This window comes from Orycteropus afer, unplaced genomic scaffold, assembly GCF_000298275.1.
Source record: "Orycteropus afer afer isolate SDZICR_OR568_19922 unplaced genomic scaffold, OryAfe1.0 scaffold00038, whole genome shotgun sequence".
Lineage (NCBI taxonomy): Eukaryota > Metazoa > Chordata > Mammalia > Tubulidentata > Orycteropodidae > Orycteropus > Orycteropus afer.
In genome coordinates, this window is record NW_006921625.1 from 6110788 (window position 1) to 6126080 (window position 15293).

A 15293-nucleotide genomic window follows, 5' to 3' on the forward strand; every position below is an offset into this window, starting at 1 on the left:
ATAAAAACGTGCAGCTACTTTTGAAAAGAGTTTGGTATGTCCTCAAATTTCACCCAACAACATACAATATATTTATAATATAGCTAAATATAATAAATTAAAATCAACTCCACTGTGATTGAGTCAATTCTAACACACAGTGACCAAAAGGACAGGATAGAACTGCCCCATAGGGTTTCCAAGGTGACAGAAACAAAGCCCAAACCAAACCCACTGCTGCTGAGTTGATTCTGACTCATAGCACCCCAGAGGACAGAGTAAAACTTCCCCACAGAGTTCCAAGGCTGTCCATCTTTATGGACGCCAACTGCCACATCTTTCTCCCCCAGTCATCACAAGACCCAGCAATTCCATTCCTCAGTATATTCCCAAGAAAAATGAAAATACATGTTCACACCAACTTGGATATGAATCACAGCAGCTTTATTCAGAATACACAAAATGTGAAAGGCACCTAAATGTCCATCATGGGTATCTCCATACCATGCAGTATTTTATTCAGCCTTAAAAATGCTAAAGTATGGTGGATGCTACAATGTGGAGGAGCCTTGAAAACATTACACTGAGTGAACAAAGCCAGCCACAAAAGTCACACTTGTATGAAATACTATGGTCCCACTTACATGAAATACCCAGAAAAAGCAAGTCTACAGACACAGAACACAGATTAGTGGTTGTCAAGAGGGTGGGAACGGGCAGTGACTGGTAACAGGCACTAGGAATCTTACTGGGATATTGGAAATGTTCTCAAAATGGATAAAGGATACGGCTGCACAACTATGTACATAAATTAAAAACCATTTAAGCAGGTGACCTTTATAGTATATAATTAGTATCTCAACAAAGCTATTTCATAAAGTGTTATCTTTACAAAGGGGAAGGAGAGTCTGTGTTAGTCATCAAAGAAATTCAGAACAAAAGTGATGGGATACTGGTTCATTAATCATATTGGCAAGATTCTATAAAACGATCATTCTCAGTATTGGCAAAGGCTGGGAAGGCAGACGTCAGCATCCACTGGGAGAGTACTGGTTCGATCTTTCTGAAGGACAATTTGGTAACAACTGTTAAAGGCTTTTTAAGGAAATGCATGGCCCAGCAGCTCCAATTCTGTGTTAATTTTAACAGGATAACTAATATTCATGATATTAATAATACAATATTATAAAATACTTTCTAAATTATAATACTGAAAACTGGACATAACCTAACACCCAAGAGTTCAGCCTGCTCTTTGTCATCAAAGCCTGGCTTGGCACTGAAGCCTTGCCCCTCTCTAGTTGAGTCACCAGGGACAAGTTATTAGCACAGACGTGGGCTAGTAACAGAAGCTATGTCACCGTGTTGTGGTAAAGATGAAGTGACTAGTCGTGGCGAGAGCTTTGTGTAAACCCCACTTTGTGTGGCAAAGCACAAGCATCAGTGTGCACGTTGCTGCTTAAACAAACGACAGTCAGCACAGGACGGAGCCCCATGTGAGGTATTAACAATGCTGATGCCCAGGACCACTTCATGACGTGGCCGAACAAGATGCCTTCTGCTCGAGAGTTCATGGCAAATAACGAACACAATGTTGAAGGTGATTGTGAGGGTGGGCGGATGTCTATGAGTGTGTAAAGAGGAAATCAGAAGGACCCAGATCCTTCTGGTTCTTTGGGGGCATTCATTTTCTGTGAGCTCTTCTGTTTTTCTGAACTATGAAGCAGTTTTATAAGCAGGAGAAAGTACATGCATGATTGCCAACGCCAATGCCATTGTCTTACTCCACAGAGAAGGTCTTACAGAGGGAGATACAGGTGCACAAAGAACACAGGGGCCAAGAGCAGAATGGCCCCGAGGACCAAGAGGCTGAAGCACCAACGGCATAAACCCAGTGCAGCTCATTAACGGGTGACCTTGTGTGGAAGACGAGCAGGCCCAGAGAATGGCCAGTGAACCCCTGCCTGCGACTTCCCCACTGCCTCCCTGGTTCCCCCAGGTCGAGTAAGGGTCTCAGAAGCATACTCAGAGTTCATTCAAACCCAGATGGCTGAGCCCACCTCACAGCTTCTAATCCAGGAGGTCTGCAGAGCCACCTCAGAGTTAGCTTTTCTAGCATATTCTCAGGGGCTGTTGATGCTGCCATTCCAGGACCACATGGGGAGGACCATCTTCAGGGAGAGGGCACTGCAGAGATGCCAGTGGGCAGACCAGGGCCCTGGACCATCCGCGTACCTTCCCCTTTCGTCACATAAGCCCTGCTAATCTAGATCCCACCTTGTCAGTACCCTGGGAGCAGAAAATAAATGCACCCTGGCCTGACACTAAATCCTCAGACACATCCATGACATGCTGAGTCATGGCGGAGGCTGCCTCCTGAGCACCCCTTGCCTCTCAACACCATCCTGAGTGACCTGTGGCGGGCATAACGTGCAGCAAGGATGACCACTATTCACCTCGTCTAACCGCCAGGGCACATATGGCCCTCTAGTCATGTGTAGGAAGGCTTTTTCAGCTAGTAAAGATGGTGTCATCCTCGGAGACAGTTCATTGTGTCAAATATAAACTCAAACTAAAAAGCAGATGCGGGCTGTGCACACGGATGGCTGTGGTGAAAAACAGTTGCACATCTCACTCCCCCACGAATCCACCTGTCAGAACACAGCAACGTCTACAGAGAAAACAACTCACACTCGGTTTGGATAGTAAGGGGTGGGCAGACTGGGAGGTCAGGGCAGGATCTGGTCTCCACCTCACTCCTCAGTCTGGAAGCACAATAGCCAGCTTCCCTTCAGTTGTGAGCTCATGAAGAGAAGTTCTGTGTGTGCTAGAAAGGAGTGGCGACGAGAAAGTGAAAGTCCCTGGGTTGTGTTTTCCACGTGTTCAAAACAATACCAAAAAATCAACAACCACGTAATGAAATTCAAATCCCAAAATATGCAAAATGCAAAATTTGCATTAAATACCCATTAGGCTATCAATAATACTGGAAAGAAAATATTGCAAATGTTGACGGATGATTCTTCTTCTGTATAAAGTCATGGTTATCACAGTGTCACAGACAGCAGCAGTATGTCTTCCAGAATGATCCAGAGGCACCAACACATGCATGCGTTAAATAGAACCACACGCCTCACATAACCTGAACATGCAGAAAAGGAGGTCACACATGGTGGGGGAAGTGCTGGCCTCAGGCCCCCCCTTACCTGAGCTCTTTGGGATCAAATACCAATTTCACATCATTGACGATCGTGGGCAGGTATTTCAGTGCTGCCCCCTGCAAAACAAGAACAGAGAATAAAGTTGGACCTTATGTAGGTTGGCTCATGTTAATACAACGTCACAGTTACTATGAAGAGCCACAGCTTCATCAAAAAAGAGAAAGAGCACGTCAAGATGAGGGACTGACGGCTGAACAGGATGACAATACAGCAAGGGGGTAAGAAAAAGAGCTGTGACTCACAAGGAAGGTAACTTCTTACATGGTTATCTGGACACAAAATGTGAATGGAAGCCAGTATTCACTACCTACCAACAAGGAGCCTAGGCCATGCTAAGATCACACAGTAAAATCCTCCTTTCTTCCTGGCAAAGCTATAGCAATGAAGAACCAACCCCTCTAAAGACCATTCCCACTCGACTCCCTGCAGGTCGACCTCATTCAGCAATTAAAATGATCATCTCTGTTCCCTTCCCACAATGCCCGTCTGCATTGCTGTCTATCCCTTGGTTTTGAATCATTCTCTCCTTTAGTAACTCTATCTTCCATAATCATATTCTGTGTCTTCTAGAAAACATACACCCTGGAACAGTACAGTCATAGTAATAGATCCTACTACATGCTAGGTGCTGTGCGGGGACCCCTGTATATTGTGTCACTAATTCAAACACTCCTTCAAGAGTGAGCTGGGAGTTAGATATTTTGGAAGGAGAGGAAACTGACAGTAGAAATCTTCATCCCTTTGGCTCTGGTCACACAGCTAGCACCTAACAGAGTGGTGGTGTGATGCCAGAGCCTGGCCCCTCCTCCTACACCATGCAGGGAAATGTCCTGGATCTGAAGTGTTCTGACCCTGGCTCCACACCCGTACCTGTGAAGAAAGGCAGCTTGTGGAAGCAGGCTGGGCTTCCCCCTTCCGGAAACACATGGGGAAATGACACTCACACCAAAAACCTCCAGGAGTCTCACAGAAGCTCAATATCAAATTGAGAAGAAGACAGGAAACCTGTGGAACATGGAAAAATACTACAACTGCTATGGAAGTACTTGTTGCTGCTGCTTTCAGAAATTCCCAAACCAAACCACTGCTGTCCAGTCAATGCCAACTCACAGTGCTCCTAGAGGCAGAATAGAACTGCCCCACAGGGCTTCCAAGACTCTGGCCAGACTGTATCTCACCCATTTCCGTCATATTATCAGAAGGAACCAGTCCCTGGAGAGAGATACCACACTTGGTCAGCAAAAAAGGAGACGACCATCAATGGACAGACCAGCAGCCTGGCTGCAATGACTCAAGCACGGCAATTGTGAGGATGGCGCAAGACCAAGCAACACTTTGTTCTGTTCTACACAGAGTCACTGTGACTTGAAGCCAACTCGACGGCACCTAACAACAACAATTTTTAAGGAAGCAGACTGCCACAGCTTTCTCCTATGGAGCCACCGATAGGTTCAAACTGCTGACCATTCAGTTAGCAGCCACATAAGCACTGTGCTACCAGAGCACGTTTTTTCATAAAGCAGGTAGTAGAAACCCCCTTCTGAAATATCACCCAGATATCATCAATTGATTCCCAAAAGCGCACAGTCCTCCTCTTCCCAAAGAGCTTCATTCCATACACCTTGTATCCCATACAAAGATTAACTCAAAACGGGCCACAGGTCTAACACCATAAAATATACAGAAGAACACCACTGAGACTTTGGATTTAGCCAAAGATTTCTTAAATATGACACCAAAAGCACAAGCTGTGGAAGGAAAGACCTGTGTCCTTTGTAGTCACCGACATGAAGAACTTGGAGCTTCAAAAGACAGAGCTCAGTAACAAAAGACAAGCCACAGACGAGGAGAAAAAACTGCCAATCCCACATCTGATAAGGACTTGTCTCCGGAATACGTTCTTCTCATTAGGTGCATCATGTCAATTCTGACTCACAGCAACCCTATATGACAGAGTAGAACTGTGCAGGACAGGTGCTGAGGCTGTATACTTTATGGAAGTAGGTCACCGGGTCTTTTCTCCCACAGAGTTGCTGGTGGGTTCAAACAGCCAACCTTAAGGTTACCAGCAGGGTGCGTAACCACTGAGATACCAGGGCTCCTCAAACAGCATATAAAAACTCTTAAAACTCAATGATGAGAAAAACCACCTCCCCTCAAAAACTGAGCAAATGACCTGAATAGACACTTCACCAAAGATGTATGGGTAGCAAGTAAACACCTGAAAAGATACTCAGAACCTTTGCTCATCAGGAAAATGCAAATTAAAACCACATTGAGATACCACTGCACACTTATTGCGTTAATTGTCATAAAGTCTATTCTGACCCAAGGCAACTCTATGTTGGGATTACTAAAAGGCAAAACCACAAAACAAAGAAAAAAGGGGGGGGGGGGGGAACAAAACAGAACAGAAATCTAAAAAACCTGGCAAGGCCAAGTGTTGTTTGTATACATCATTAATCTGAATGCTAAAATAATTCAGCAACTTTGGAAAAGACCTTGGTAGTTTGTTATAAAGTTAAACACATAATTTCTCTATGACATAGCACCCACTCCTAGGTACTTACCCAAGTGAAATAAAAGTATTTGTTCACAAAAAAAAAAAAAAAAAAAAGCTATATGTCAATGTCTCTAATGACTTTATCATCATCAGAAATGGAGACAACGAAATGACCTTCAAAAGGTGAATGGACAAACTAGCTATGGTCCTTCCATACACACCATGGACAACTGCTCATCAATGAAAAAGAACAAACCACGAATACAGCTAACAAAAAGAGATAAAATGCAAATGACTTGGACAGGTGAAACAAGGTGTTCTCAAAAGGCTACAGACTGTAGGATTTCATTCGTCTAACACTGTGAAAAGCAGGTGTATAGAGAACAGAGTGGGAGTGGTCAGTCAGTTGAAAACTGTTCCATATGTAGGTTAAGGACTGTGAAAACCTGTTCTGTGTGTCAGCTGACTGCCTCATCATTCTCCCACAGAGCAGCTGGTATGTTCAAACCACCAACTTTTGGTCAGCAGCTGAATGTGTTAATCACTGTACCACCAAAGCTCCTTATATAAGGTAAGAGGCAGTAGTTCCAACAGAACAAGGAGATACCACATGGTTTAAAATCAGGAAAGGTGTGCATCAGGATTGTATCCTTTCACCATACTAATTCAATGTGTGTGCTGAACAAACAATCTGAGAAGCTGGATTATATGAAGAATGCAGTAACAAGACTGGAGGAAGACTCATTAGCAATGGGGGATAAGGAGACAACACAACATTGCTTGCTGAATGTGAAGACTTGAAGCACTTACTGATGAAGATCAAAGTCTACAGCCTTCAGTACAGATTACACCTCAACATAAAGAAAACAAAAATCCTCATACCTGGATCAATAAGCAACACCATAAAAAATGGAGAAAAGGCTAGAGTTGTCAAGTATTTCATTTTACTTGGATCTACAGTCAGCACTCATGGAAGCAGCAGCCAAGAAATCAAATGACGTATTACATTGGACAAATCTGCTGCAAAAGACCTCTTTGAAGTGTTGAAGGGTAAAGATGTCACTCTGAAGACAGGTAAGCCTGACCCAAGCCATGGTGTTTCCAAAGCCTCCTATGAATGTGAGAGCTGGACAATGAATAATGCAGACCACAGAAGAACGGATGCACCTGAGTCGTGCTGTTGGCGAAGAACACTGAATGTTCCATGGGCTGCTAGAAGAATGAACAAATCTGCCTTGGAGGAAGGACAGCCGGAATGCTCTGTAGAAGAGAGAGAGAATGGCCAGACTTTGTCTCTAATACTTTGGGCATGTTGTCAGAAGGGACCATTCCTCAGAGGTTATCATGTTGGATAAAGCTGAAGGTCAGAGATAAAAGGGGAAGACCCTCAATGAGGTGGATCGACACAGAAGCTGAGACAATGGGCTCAAGCATGGAAACAATTGTGAGAATGGTTCAGGACCGGGCAGTGTTTCATTCTGTTGTATAGAAGGTTACATGGCAGCAGCTAACAACAACACTGTTGGTGGAGAACTGTTCTACATGTCTGTTCAGAATGCTCCTATGTCGGCTGAGAACTGCTCTATGTGTTGGTTCAGAATTGCTCTATATAATGGTTGGAAACTGTCCACATATTTGTCGTGAATGGTTCTATATGTTGATTGAGAGCTGCTCAACATGTTGGCTGAGAACTGTGCTCCATGCTGGTTGGGAACTGCTCTGTATGTTGGTTGGGAACAGTCTATGTATCAGCTGAGAACTATCTATATCAGTTGAGAACTGTTTTGCTTACCTAGTGCAGCTCTGACAGAAATACACCACCAATAGGATAGCTTTAACAAACAGTTTATTATCTCACAGTTCAGGAGATTAGAAGCCCGAGAGTTCAAAGTACCAGGCTCTAAGGGCTGTGGGAAAGCCCCTTGACCTTTGGTTTCAGCTCTGCCTCTTGCTCCCAGCGCACTGAAGCTAGAGGCATCTCTTCACTCAGGCAGCTACTGGCTGCTGAGGCTAACAAGCCCAAGGTTGACAAATAAAATGGCACAGTCCCAATGTTACCTAACCATACGGCAGGCCATTAACTCAAGTCTATTTCAAGTCCCAAGGTCGGCAGAGTATGGCAGGCTGCTGAACAACGACATGGCTACATGCAAGGTTCAAGCATGCCATAAGCTAGAGACCATTCCCAAAGCTACGTCCTATATACCGAAACAGACCACAGACCCAAAGCAGCTACTCAGCTGCTCCAACAGATTCAATCATGGAGATAACTACCAGTCTTACCATGGAGAATAACAACATCCAGCTGCCAAGCCACTCAACTAGGCCTAGGCAAGTTGACACACAAACTTAACTACCACAAGAACTGTCTAGAGGTTGGCTGAGAATAGTTTTTTGTGTTGAGTGAGAACTGTTCCATATGTCGGTTGAGAGCCACTATTCTATGTTGGTTGAGAATTGTTCTCTATGTTGGGTAAGGTGGTAATTACACAACTGCATGCATTTGTCAAAACTGGCGGACCTGTCCAATAACGAGAAATGAATTCTACTGTATATAAATTATACCTTTATTTTACAAAGAGATAAAAACCTATAAGCCAGGTAGACAGACATGGAAAACACCTGTGTGAATGCTAGACCCAGTTCCCAACTCTGGCACTTAAGAGCTCAGTGGCCAGATTCAAGCCGCCACCTCGACAGAGTTCAAGTCTCCTATTTGTACAGTGGAAATCCCCTGTGCATCCTCACACTTTCTGGAGTGCTCTTCTAATGACACATTAAATCTTCATGACAATCATGAAGGAACACTATTATTACCCCATTTCACAGATGAGAAAGTGGAAGCACAAAAAAAAGTGAAGTGATTTGCCCCATTCTCAACACTAGAATTTGGAGCTTAGGTTTGAACACAGTCTAGACCATCTCCAAAGCCAGTTTTGTGAAAGTACCACACTCACCAATCACAGCCCACAGTCAAGATGCTGGAGAACAGGTAAGCCCCTTCACCACTTCACTACAAAACTGTCAGCTCTCTTTCCAAGTATTAATGCTTATCCTTCAATGCTAGTCAGAGTAAGAGATTCCAAGCATCTGCTATGAGATGCAACTTTTCAAACGAGCATGTAGTGGAAATAATTCCACTCTGGTTTCAGATGTTCTGCTTCCACTACTTCAGAGCGGCTCTGAAAGACTAAGACATATTTATCTTGACATTTAGTAACAAGTGTCCACGAGGCAGCCTTGCTCAGGGTCTGAATATGTCTCACTTAGTTCCTGAATGTCCAGAGGGTAATGGAAGCACCAGTGTCGTGTGTTTTATCCTGGACCCAGCAAAGCATCACCTGCCAGCAGGAACCTTAAAGACACCATTTCACAACAATGACAAACAAGACATCTCACTCCATTTGGGCCACCACCTATCTTAACTAGGACAGGTGAGAGCTGGAACAGGGCTGGGCCCCCAAAGACCCTTCACCAGGGTCAAGCCACTAGTGCCCAGGACTATCACAGTGACATCCACGGAGAGAGGGATGAACCCATTAAGGTGGGGACACCAGTGATTCCACAATGCTGGTTTACATAGAATTCTGATGATCTGAGAAGATATCATGACTTTATGTCTTATAGTAAATGAGGTTCAGAGAGAACAGAGAGGAGACACAGATCTGATGTCAGTCCAAGGTAATGTGACAAACAGACAAAGGGATAGACTAGGATGCAGGATGTGCACAAGACTCAGTTGAGTTTGAAAGGGGGCAGGGGTTCTCTACTTCATTCGACCCAGGGCTATGAGCCGTGGACAACATGTGTGGTGTGAATACAACCCAATGAACTGTTCTACCTAAGACCAGAGAAAACAGTGAATGCAAGAATGTGTGTGATTTTCCTGCAGGCTTGGGACCATAGTCACAGGGGACATCAAGCTCAATTGGCATAACATACTACACAAAATATTGTTCCACCTCCTACTTTGGCGAGTAGCAACTGGGACCTTAAAAGCTCGCAAGCAGCCATCTAGATTCATTGATGGCTCTCTCCTCATCCAGAGCAAAGAAGAATGAAGAAAACCAAAGATTCATGGGAACATTTAGTCCAGGTGACTGGTACACCATGTGATCCTCAGCCTATATGACTATGAGACCAGAAGAACTACATGGTGCCCAGCTACCACTGTCAACCACTTGGAGGGGGATTTATGTAGGAGATCTTGGATAGAGTGGGAGAACAATGTGGAACAAAACTCAAAATCATATGGAAAAAAAAAGGGACCAGGTTTGCTGGTCTGATAGAGCCTGGAATTGAACCCATACCTGTGGCTTCCAGCCAAACAAAAGACAGGCATGAATTGAACATGTACCTGAGGTAAATACACTAGTTGGAGAAAACAATCATGGGAGAAAGAAGGGCTGTTTATGCACAGGGAGACAGTTCAGGGGGCAGGAGTACATGGAGGGATGGACACAGGGAAGAAGTAACTATCAGGAGGAAGTAGGAGGGGAGCTGTTGCATTGGGGTAAATTGTAGTCAATGTCATGAGACAAAGTGTATGTGAACTGCTGCACAGAAAGTGAATTTGCTCTGTAAACTTTCACCCAAATCACAATTAAAAAAAAAAAAATGTGTATGATTTCCCTGACTTTAGCTTTGTTTATTCATCTTCTGCTTTTCAAGTCAGAAGTGAACTGATCAAACAAATGTTTGCTTTCAAAACCACTTAGTTCTTCAAATTTGATTTCAAACCTAGCTAAATTAACTCAACGACAGTGGATGTCCTGGTAGGCATTTTTCTTTGAACTTGGTCAAACTTTCATCTGCCCTTAGGATGGAGGTCTAGTTTCAAATGCACCTGGACCTTGGGGCAATCAACACACGTGCACTGACACACAAACATGCCTAGAACATGTACCTGAGTCCCAGGCAGGCTCACACACACCCAGGCTTTCAGGAAAGAGTAGAAATCCCCAGCAAAGATAATCGAACTCCTCATCTTCCAGCCCTGATGGAAAAGCAACAAGCCACAGGAAGATCTCAGAAATTAAGTTAGAGAGACCCGTGGCCAGCAATAAAGCCATTTCTATTTATATTAAATAACAGGAAAGATGCTGAGTGTCCTTCTCAAAATTGGGTTCTTATTTTAATATCCATGCAATCAAGAACTCATAGCAGTCAGTAATCACAACTCTTAGGAAGTAAAGTGAGATCAGAACTCAATCAGACAGACAGGAAATAAATTGAAACCCAAGCTTTAGAGGGAAAAAATAAAGCACATAAAAGAATTATCAAAGTGGCCGAGAAGGCAAAAAGTTTTCTAATTGCTGAAGTAGCTCAGGTTCAGGAAGAACAAAATAATTTCCCTTTTCTCTAAGAAAATTTACTCGTCAATACATCTCATGAGAATGTCTCTCTTCTCTTCTCTAAGCCAACTTAATCGTCAATACATCTCAAGAGAATGTCAACTTAATCCAAACTGTAAAACAAAATCAAAAAAAGACACATTTTCTATCGAGTATCAGTTTACTGGCTTAAGCGTCTCTCTGGCTAAAAATATTACTACTGATGATGATTAATGGATACTATTTTGGGGTAAAGTTCAGGCTACATTATTCAGTATAATTATTTTAATTAAATCTATTAGCATATCTTTATATAAGATTACAAGAGCTATCGGTGATACAAAATAAGTTTTTCTTGAATAATGTATGAAGCAATTATTAATTTACATATTTCTCAAGAAAGTGCATATTAAACTGATTCCATTTGGATGTTCTGAGCTAAAATATGTATGTAGGGTCCACAAATTCTCCTTTCTGACTTCCATGTTCCATCTTTGGACGATTTGGGACAGAGCCAAATGGCTTCAGAAGAACAGTCGGATATTAACACAGGAAAGTGTCAGAAGATCAGTTCCGCCAGTGGGTGTCCTTGGACAACCCGGTCGCTTTCACAGGGACTCGATACAACAGGGCAGATGGCTGGGTATGGCTGCTTCACAGAGCTAAACAACAGAACAGGAGCTCACAGCTCGCTGGAGAGACTCAAGGATGAGCTGCCCTGGTGTCAGTGTCAAAAAAATCCACAACCCAAACAAAGACGAAGGCAACAACTGCTCCTACTCCTTTCTACCTACCCACCGCCAACAGGTTGATTCAGACTGACAGCGCCCCTAGAGGACAAAGGAGAACTGTCCCATAGGGCTTCCCAGGCTGTCAATCTTTACAAAAGCCAAGCCCAAACCAAACCCACTGCTGTGGAGTCAATCCCGACCACAGCACCCCTAGAGGACAGTGTAACTGCCCCATAGGTTTTCCAAGGCTGTCAATATTTATGGGAGTGAAGCCCAAACCAAACCCACTGCAAACTAGTAATTGCAACTCACAGTGTCCCTACAGGATAGGACAGAACTGCCCCAGAGGGTTTCCAAGGCTGTTAACCTTTAAGGAAGCAGATGGCTTCCTCTTTCTCCCACGGACTGGCTGGTGGGTTTGAACTGCCAATTTGGTTAGCAGCTAAGTGCTTTAACCACTGTGCTTTTCATATTCATGATCTCCTATTAAATCAAGATGACCAATGTCTTTAAAAGCTTCAATCTAAAAACACCTCTTCTCTTTGTAAGCAAGTTTCCTTTGAGCAGACCCTGCTCTTTAAAGCAGCATTCTCCTCTTCTCCTCCCAACCCTCTGGTGCACTTAATCCAGTGACAACTAAGCACTTGGTAGCTGTCATTCCTATGAGTATCTACATGTGTATCTACCATAAAGGACATACCAAAAAACTGACCCCAAAAATACAAACATACTAAGTTTGTCAGTGAATCCAATAGTGTCTATACTTAAAAACTCACTTTTTTCTGCTTTCTTCATGAATATTAGTAAAAGTCTCACCATCTTTCTCAAGGAGAGGAGTGGCTTTTTAGCATTCCTGGCCCCTGCATATTAAAAGCCAGGAATAACCCAACACACACACAGTCATTGTGACAACCAAGCAATACCCCTGCACATTCCCAAACACCCCTGGTTGAGAACCAGCAGGTTACATGAGAGCTAGCCGACCTGTGAAATGGGTCCCCAATGCATGGAGAGATCAAAGCTCCCAGCTCTTGGGGCAACCTGGCAAGACCTGGACCACTGGCCTCCAACAGTCTGATCCACAGACCATAAGCGTTGTACTCTAGATCCATCAGCACCTTCTACATGTTCCAGGATATGAAAACAGCTGGGAAGCACTGAGCAAGGGTATCCGTCCTGCTTTTCTGTCATAGCAGCCAAAACTACCAAGCCCATTATGCTGAGTCCATTCTAGCCCACAGGGCCCCCATGTGCTGCAGAGTAGAGCTGCTCCACGGCTGTAGTCTTTCTTGGCGGCAGTCTTTATCAAAGCAGATGGCCAGGCCTTTCTTTGGCATTGATTCTGAGTGGGTTCAAACTGCAAACTTCAGGTCAGCATCAAGCGCAAACCATCAGCACTACCTCAGGACCTGAAACTCACTCCCACTGAGTAGATTACAGCTCATGGCGACCCCATGTGTTAGGAGTCTGACTGCACCATAAGGTTTTCCTGGCTGAGATCCTTACAGAAACAGACTGCTAGGTGGGTGGGTTCGAACAGCCCACCTTTACTTAGTAGTTCAGCACCGTGAACTGTGGCACCACTCAAGGACCTTAACTCTTGCATATTGTCTCGGTTCTCTAGTGCTGCTGTAACAGAAACACCACACATGGATGGCTTCACCAAACAGAATTTATTGTCTTCCAGTTTAGGAGGCTAGAAGTCCAAATTCAGAGTGCCAGCTCAACGGACTAGGTGAGAGACCCTTGACCTTGGGCTTCAGCTCTGCCTCTTGCTCCCGGCCCACTGAAGCTGGAGAAGTGTTCTAATGCAGGCAGCTACGGGCTGCTGAGGCTGACAAAGCCAAGACCGGAAGGTAACATGGCACAGTCCAAGATCAGCAAACAACACAGAAGGCCACTGGTTCGAGTCTAGAAAGAATTCCAAGATCAGCAGGCAACATGACCCAAAATGTGCCAAAAAGCTCAAGACATTTCCCAATCCTTCTCCACATATACTGGAAGCAGGTCACACCCCAAAGGTAACTACTTAGCTGCTCACACAGGATGCCACCATGGAGGTGATTACAATCTCCTCATGGGGAATAACTGCATCCAGTTGCCAAGCCATTCAAAACCATGGCCCAACCAAGTTGACACACACCCTTAACCAGCACACATCCCTTCTAGAGAAGTGGTAAGAATCATTCTTCGGGTGAGCAGTCTAAGGCCTGCACCTGTGTCAACCACTTGTGCCCAGTGTCTGGCACACAGGAAACCAACAGAGCCTTGTACAAGGGCAGGAAGAACTATAAGAACAATAAGGGTCTGGGTGGGAGCCACCATGACTCTGGGAGTAAGGCTAGAGCTGCAAGGACTAAGCAAAGTACAAAGACCTTGCAGAAATTAGGCAAAATAACACAGAGAATGAACAAAAGGTACAAGGTGAGAGAAAGGGGAAGGAGGCAGACTGGCTAACCACAGCACATCCAGGCCAGAACCCTCTTCTTTGGAGCCTCTGTGTTCTCCTTAACCTCCTGTAATCCATTTGCCAGGAATTAAGTCATGCTAAATAGGGGTATTACCATAATCTAAGCAAGAACAAATCTGAATTCAATTACTCAACATTATTTTCTTTGTGTCATCCTGGCACAGCTGTGTAGCTGAGAGGCCTAGGAAGGGGAGCAATGCTGTGAAAAGGCTTCCATCACCTCCAAATTGGTGAGAATTTGTTACCTGTCTAGACAGCTCCCAGGAGGCAAAGCCTGACTTCCAAATTTTCTAGGAAACACTTGTAATTCAGAAGGTGACAGACAGGAAAATGGCCCGTTCAAAAGTACCTTAAGGGCCTGAACCATAGTGAAGTGGCTCTGAAAACAGCGAGATCACCCACCACACTTGTGTTTACTCATGGTCTGAAGAATCGGACAAAAGGGAGCCTGTAAGGGACTGAGCGGGGTGGAGGTGAGTGGAGACCTACAGGGGACCTTCTGATTCTTCCAGGCTGCCCATCTGCTGCCGACCCCAGCAACCCTCCGACTACCCTTCAGAGAGGCCACACAAGGGTGTCACCTGTAGTTGTTGTTAGATGCCATACAGTCGATTCTGATTCATAGTGACCCCAGGAGCTCTGATTCCTCAGGCCTTGAATCTCAACGAGGACATTAGATACTTGGAAACATAAAGAACCACCCCACATTTGTCCTCCAGAGAAAGGGTGAATTAGAAGAAAGGGAAAATGTTTTCAGACCAGCCTTTGTAACTCAAGGAGGAACACAGGAACATAAGATAAAATGAGAAAAGAATATCCTAACCCTAAAATGACACTCGTCATCACAGTCATAAGATGGCTATCGTAGCTGTCCCGTCATAGCCACTGCCAGTTACTAACACCTTCACACATGTGACCTGTCCACACAATGGTTTCTAGCAGTGACAGACAAACCTGGGACATATCATGGTGCCTCGAACTGTCTTTAGAATGAGGCATGAAATAAGCCATCATACTAGCGAGTTGCAAGGTCACTGAGTGGTACGTTGGGACAGC

General features: G+C 44.4%; 1 protein-coding gene across 1 annotated transcript in view; it reads right to left on the reverse strand.

Moving 5' to 3' along the window:
- Nucleotides 1-15293, reverse strand: part of DOCK1 (dedicator of cytokinesis 1) — a 542405-nt gene that overhangs the window by 414267 nt on the left and 112845 nt on the right. The window contains exon 24 of the mRNA XM_042780404.1: nt 3186-3256. Within this exon, the coding sequence (XP_042636338.1) occupies nt 3186-3256 (71 nt within the window). The remainder of the gene's footprint in view (nt 1-3185; nt 3257-15293) is intronic.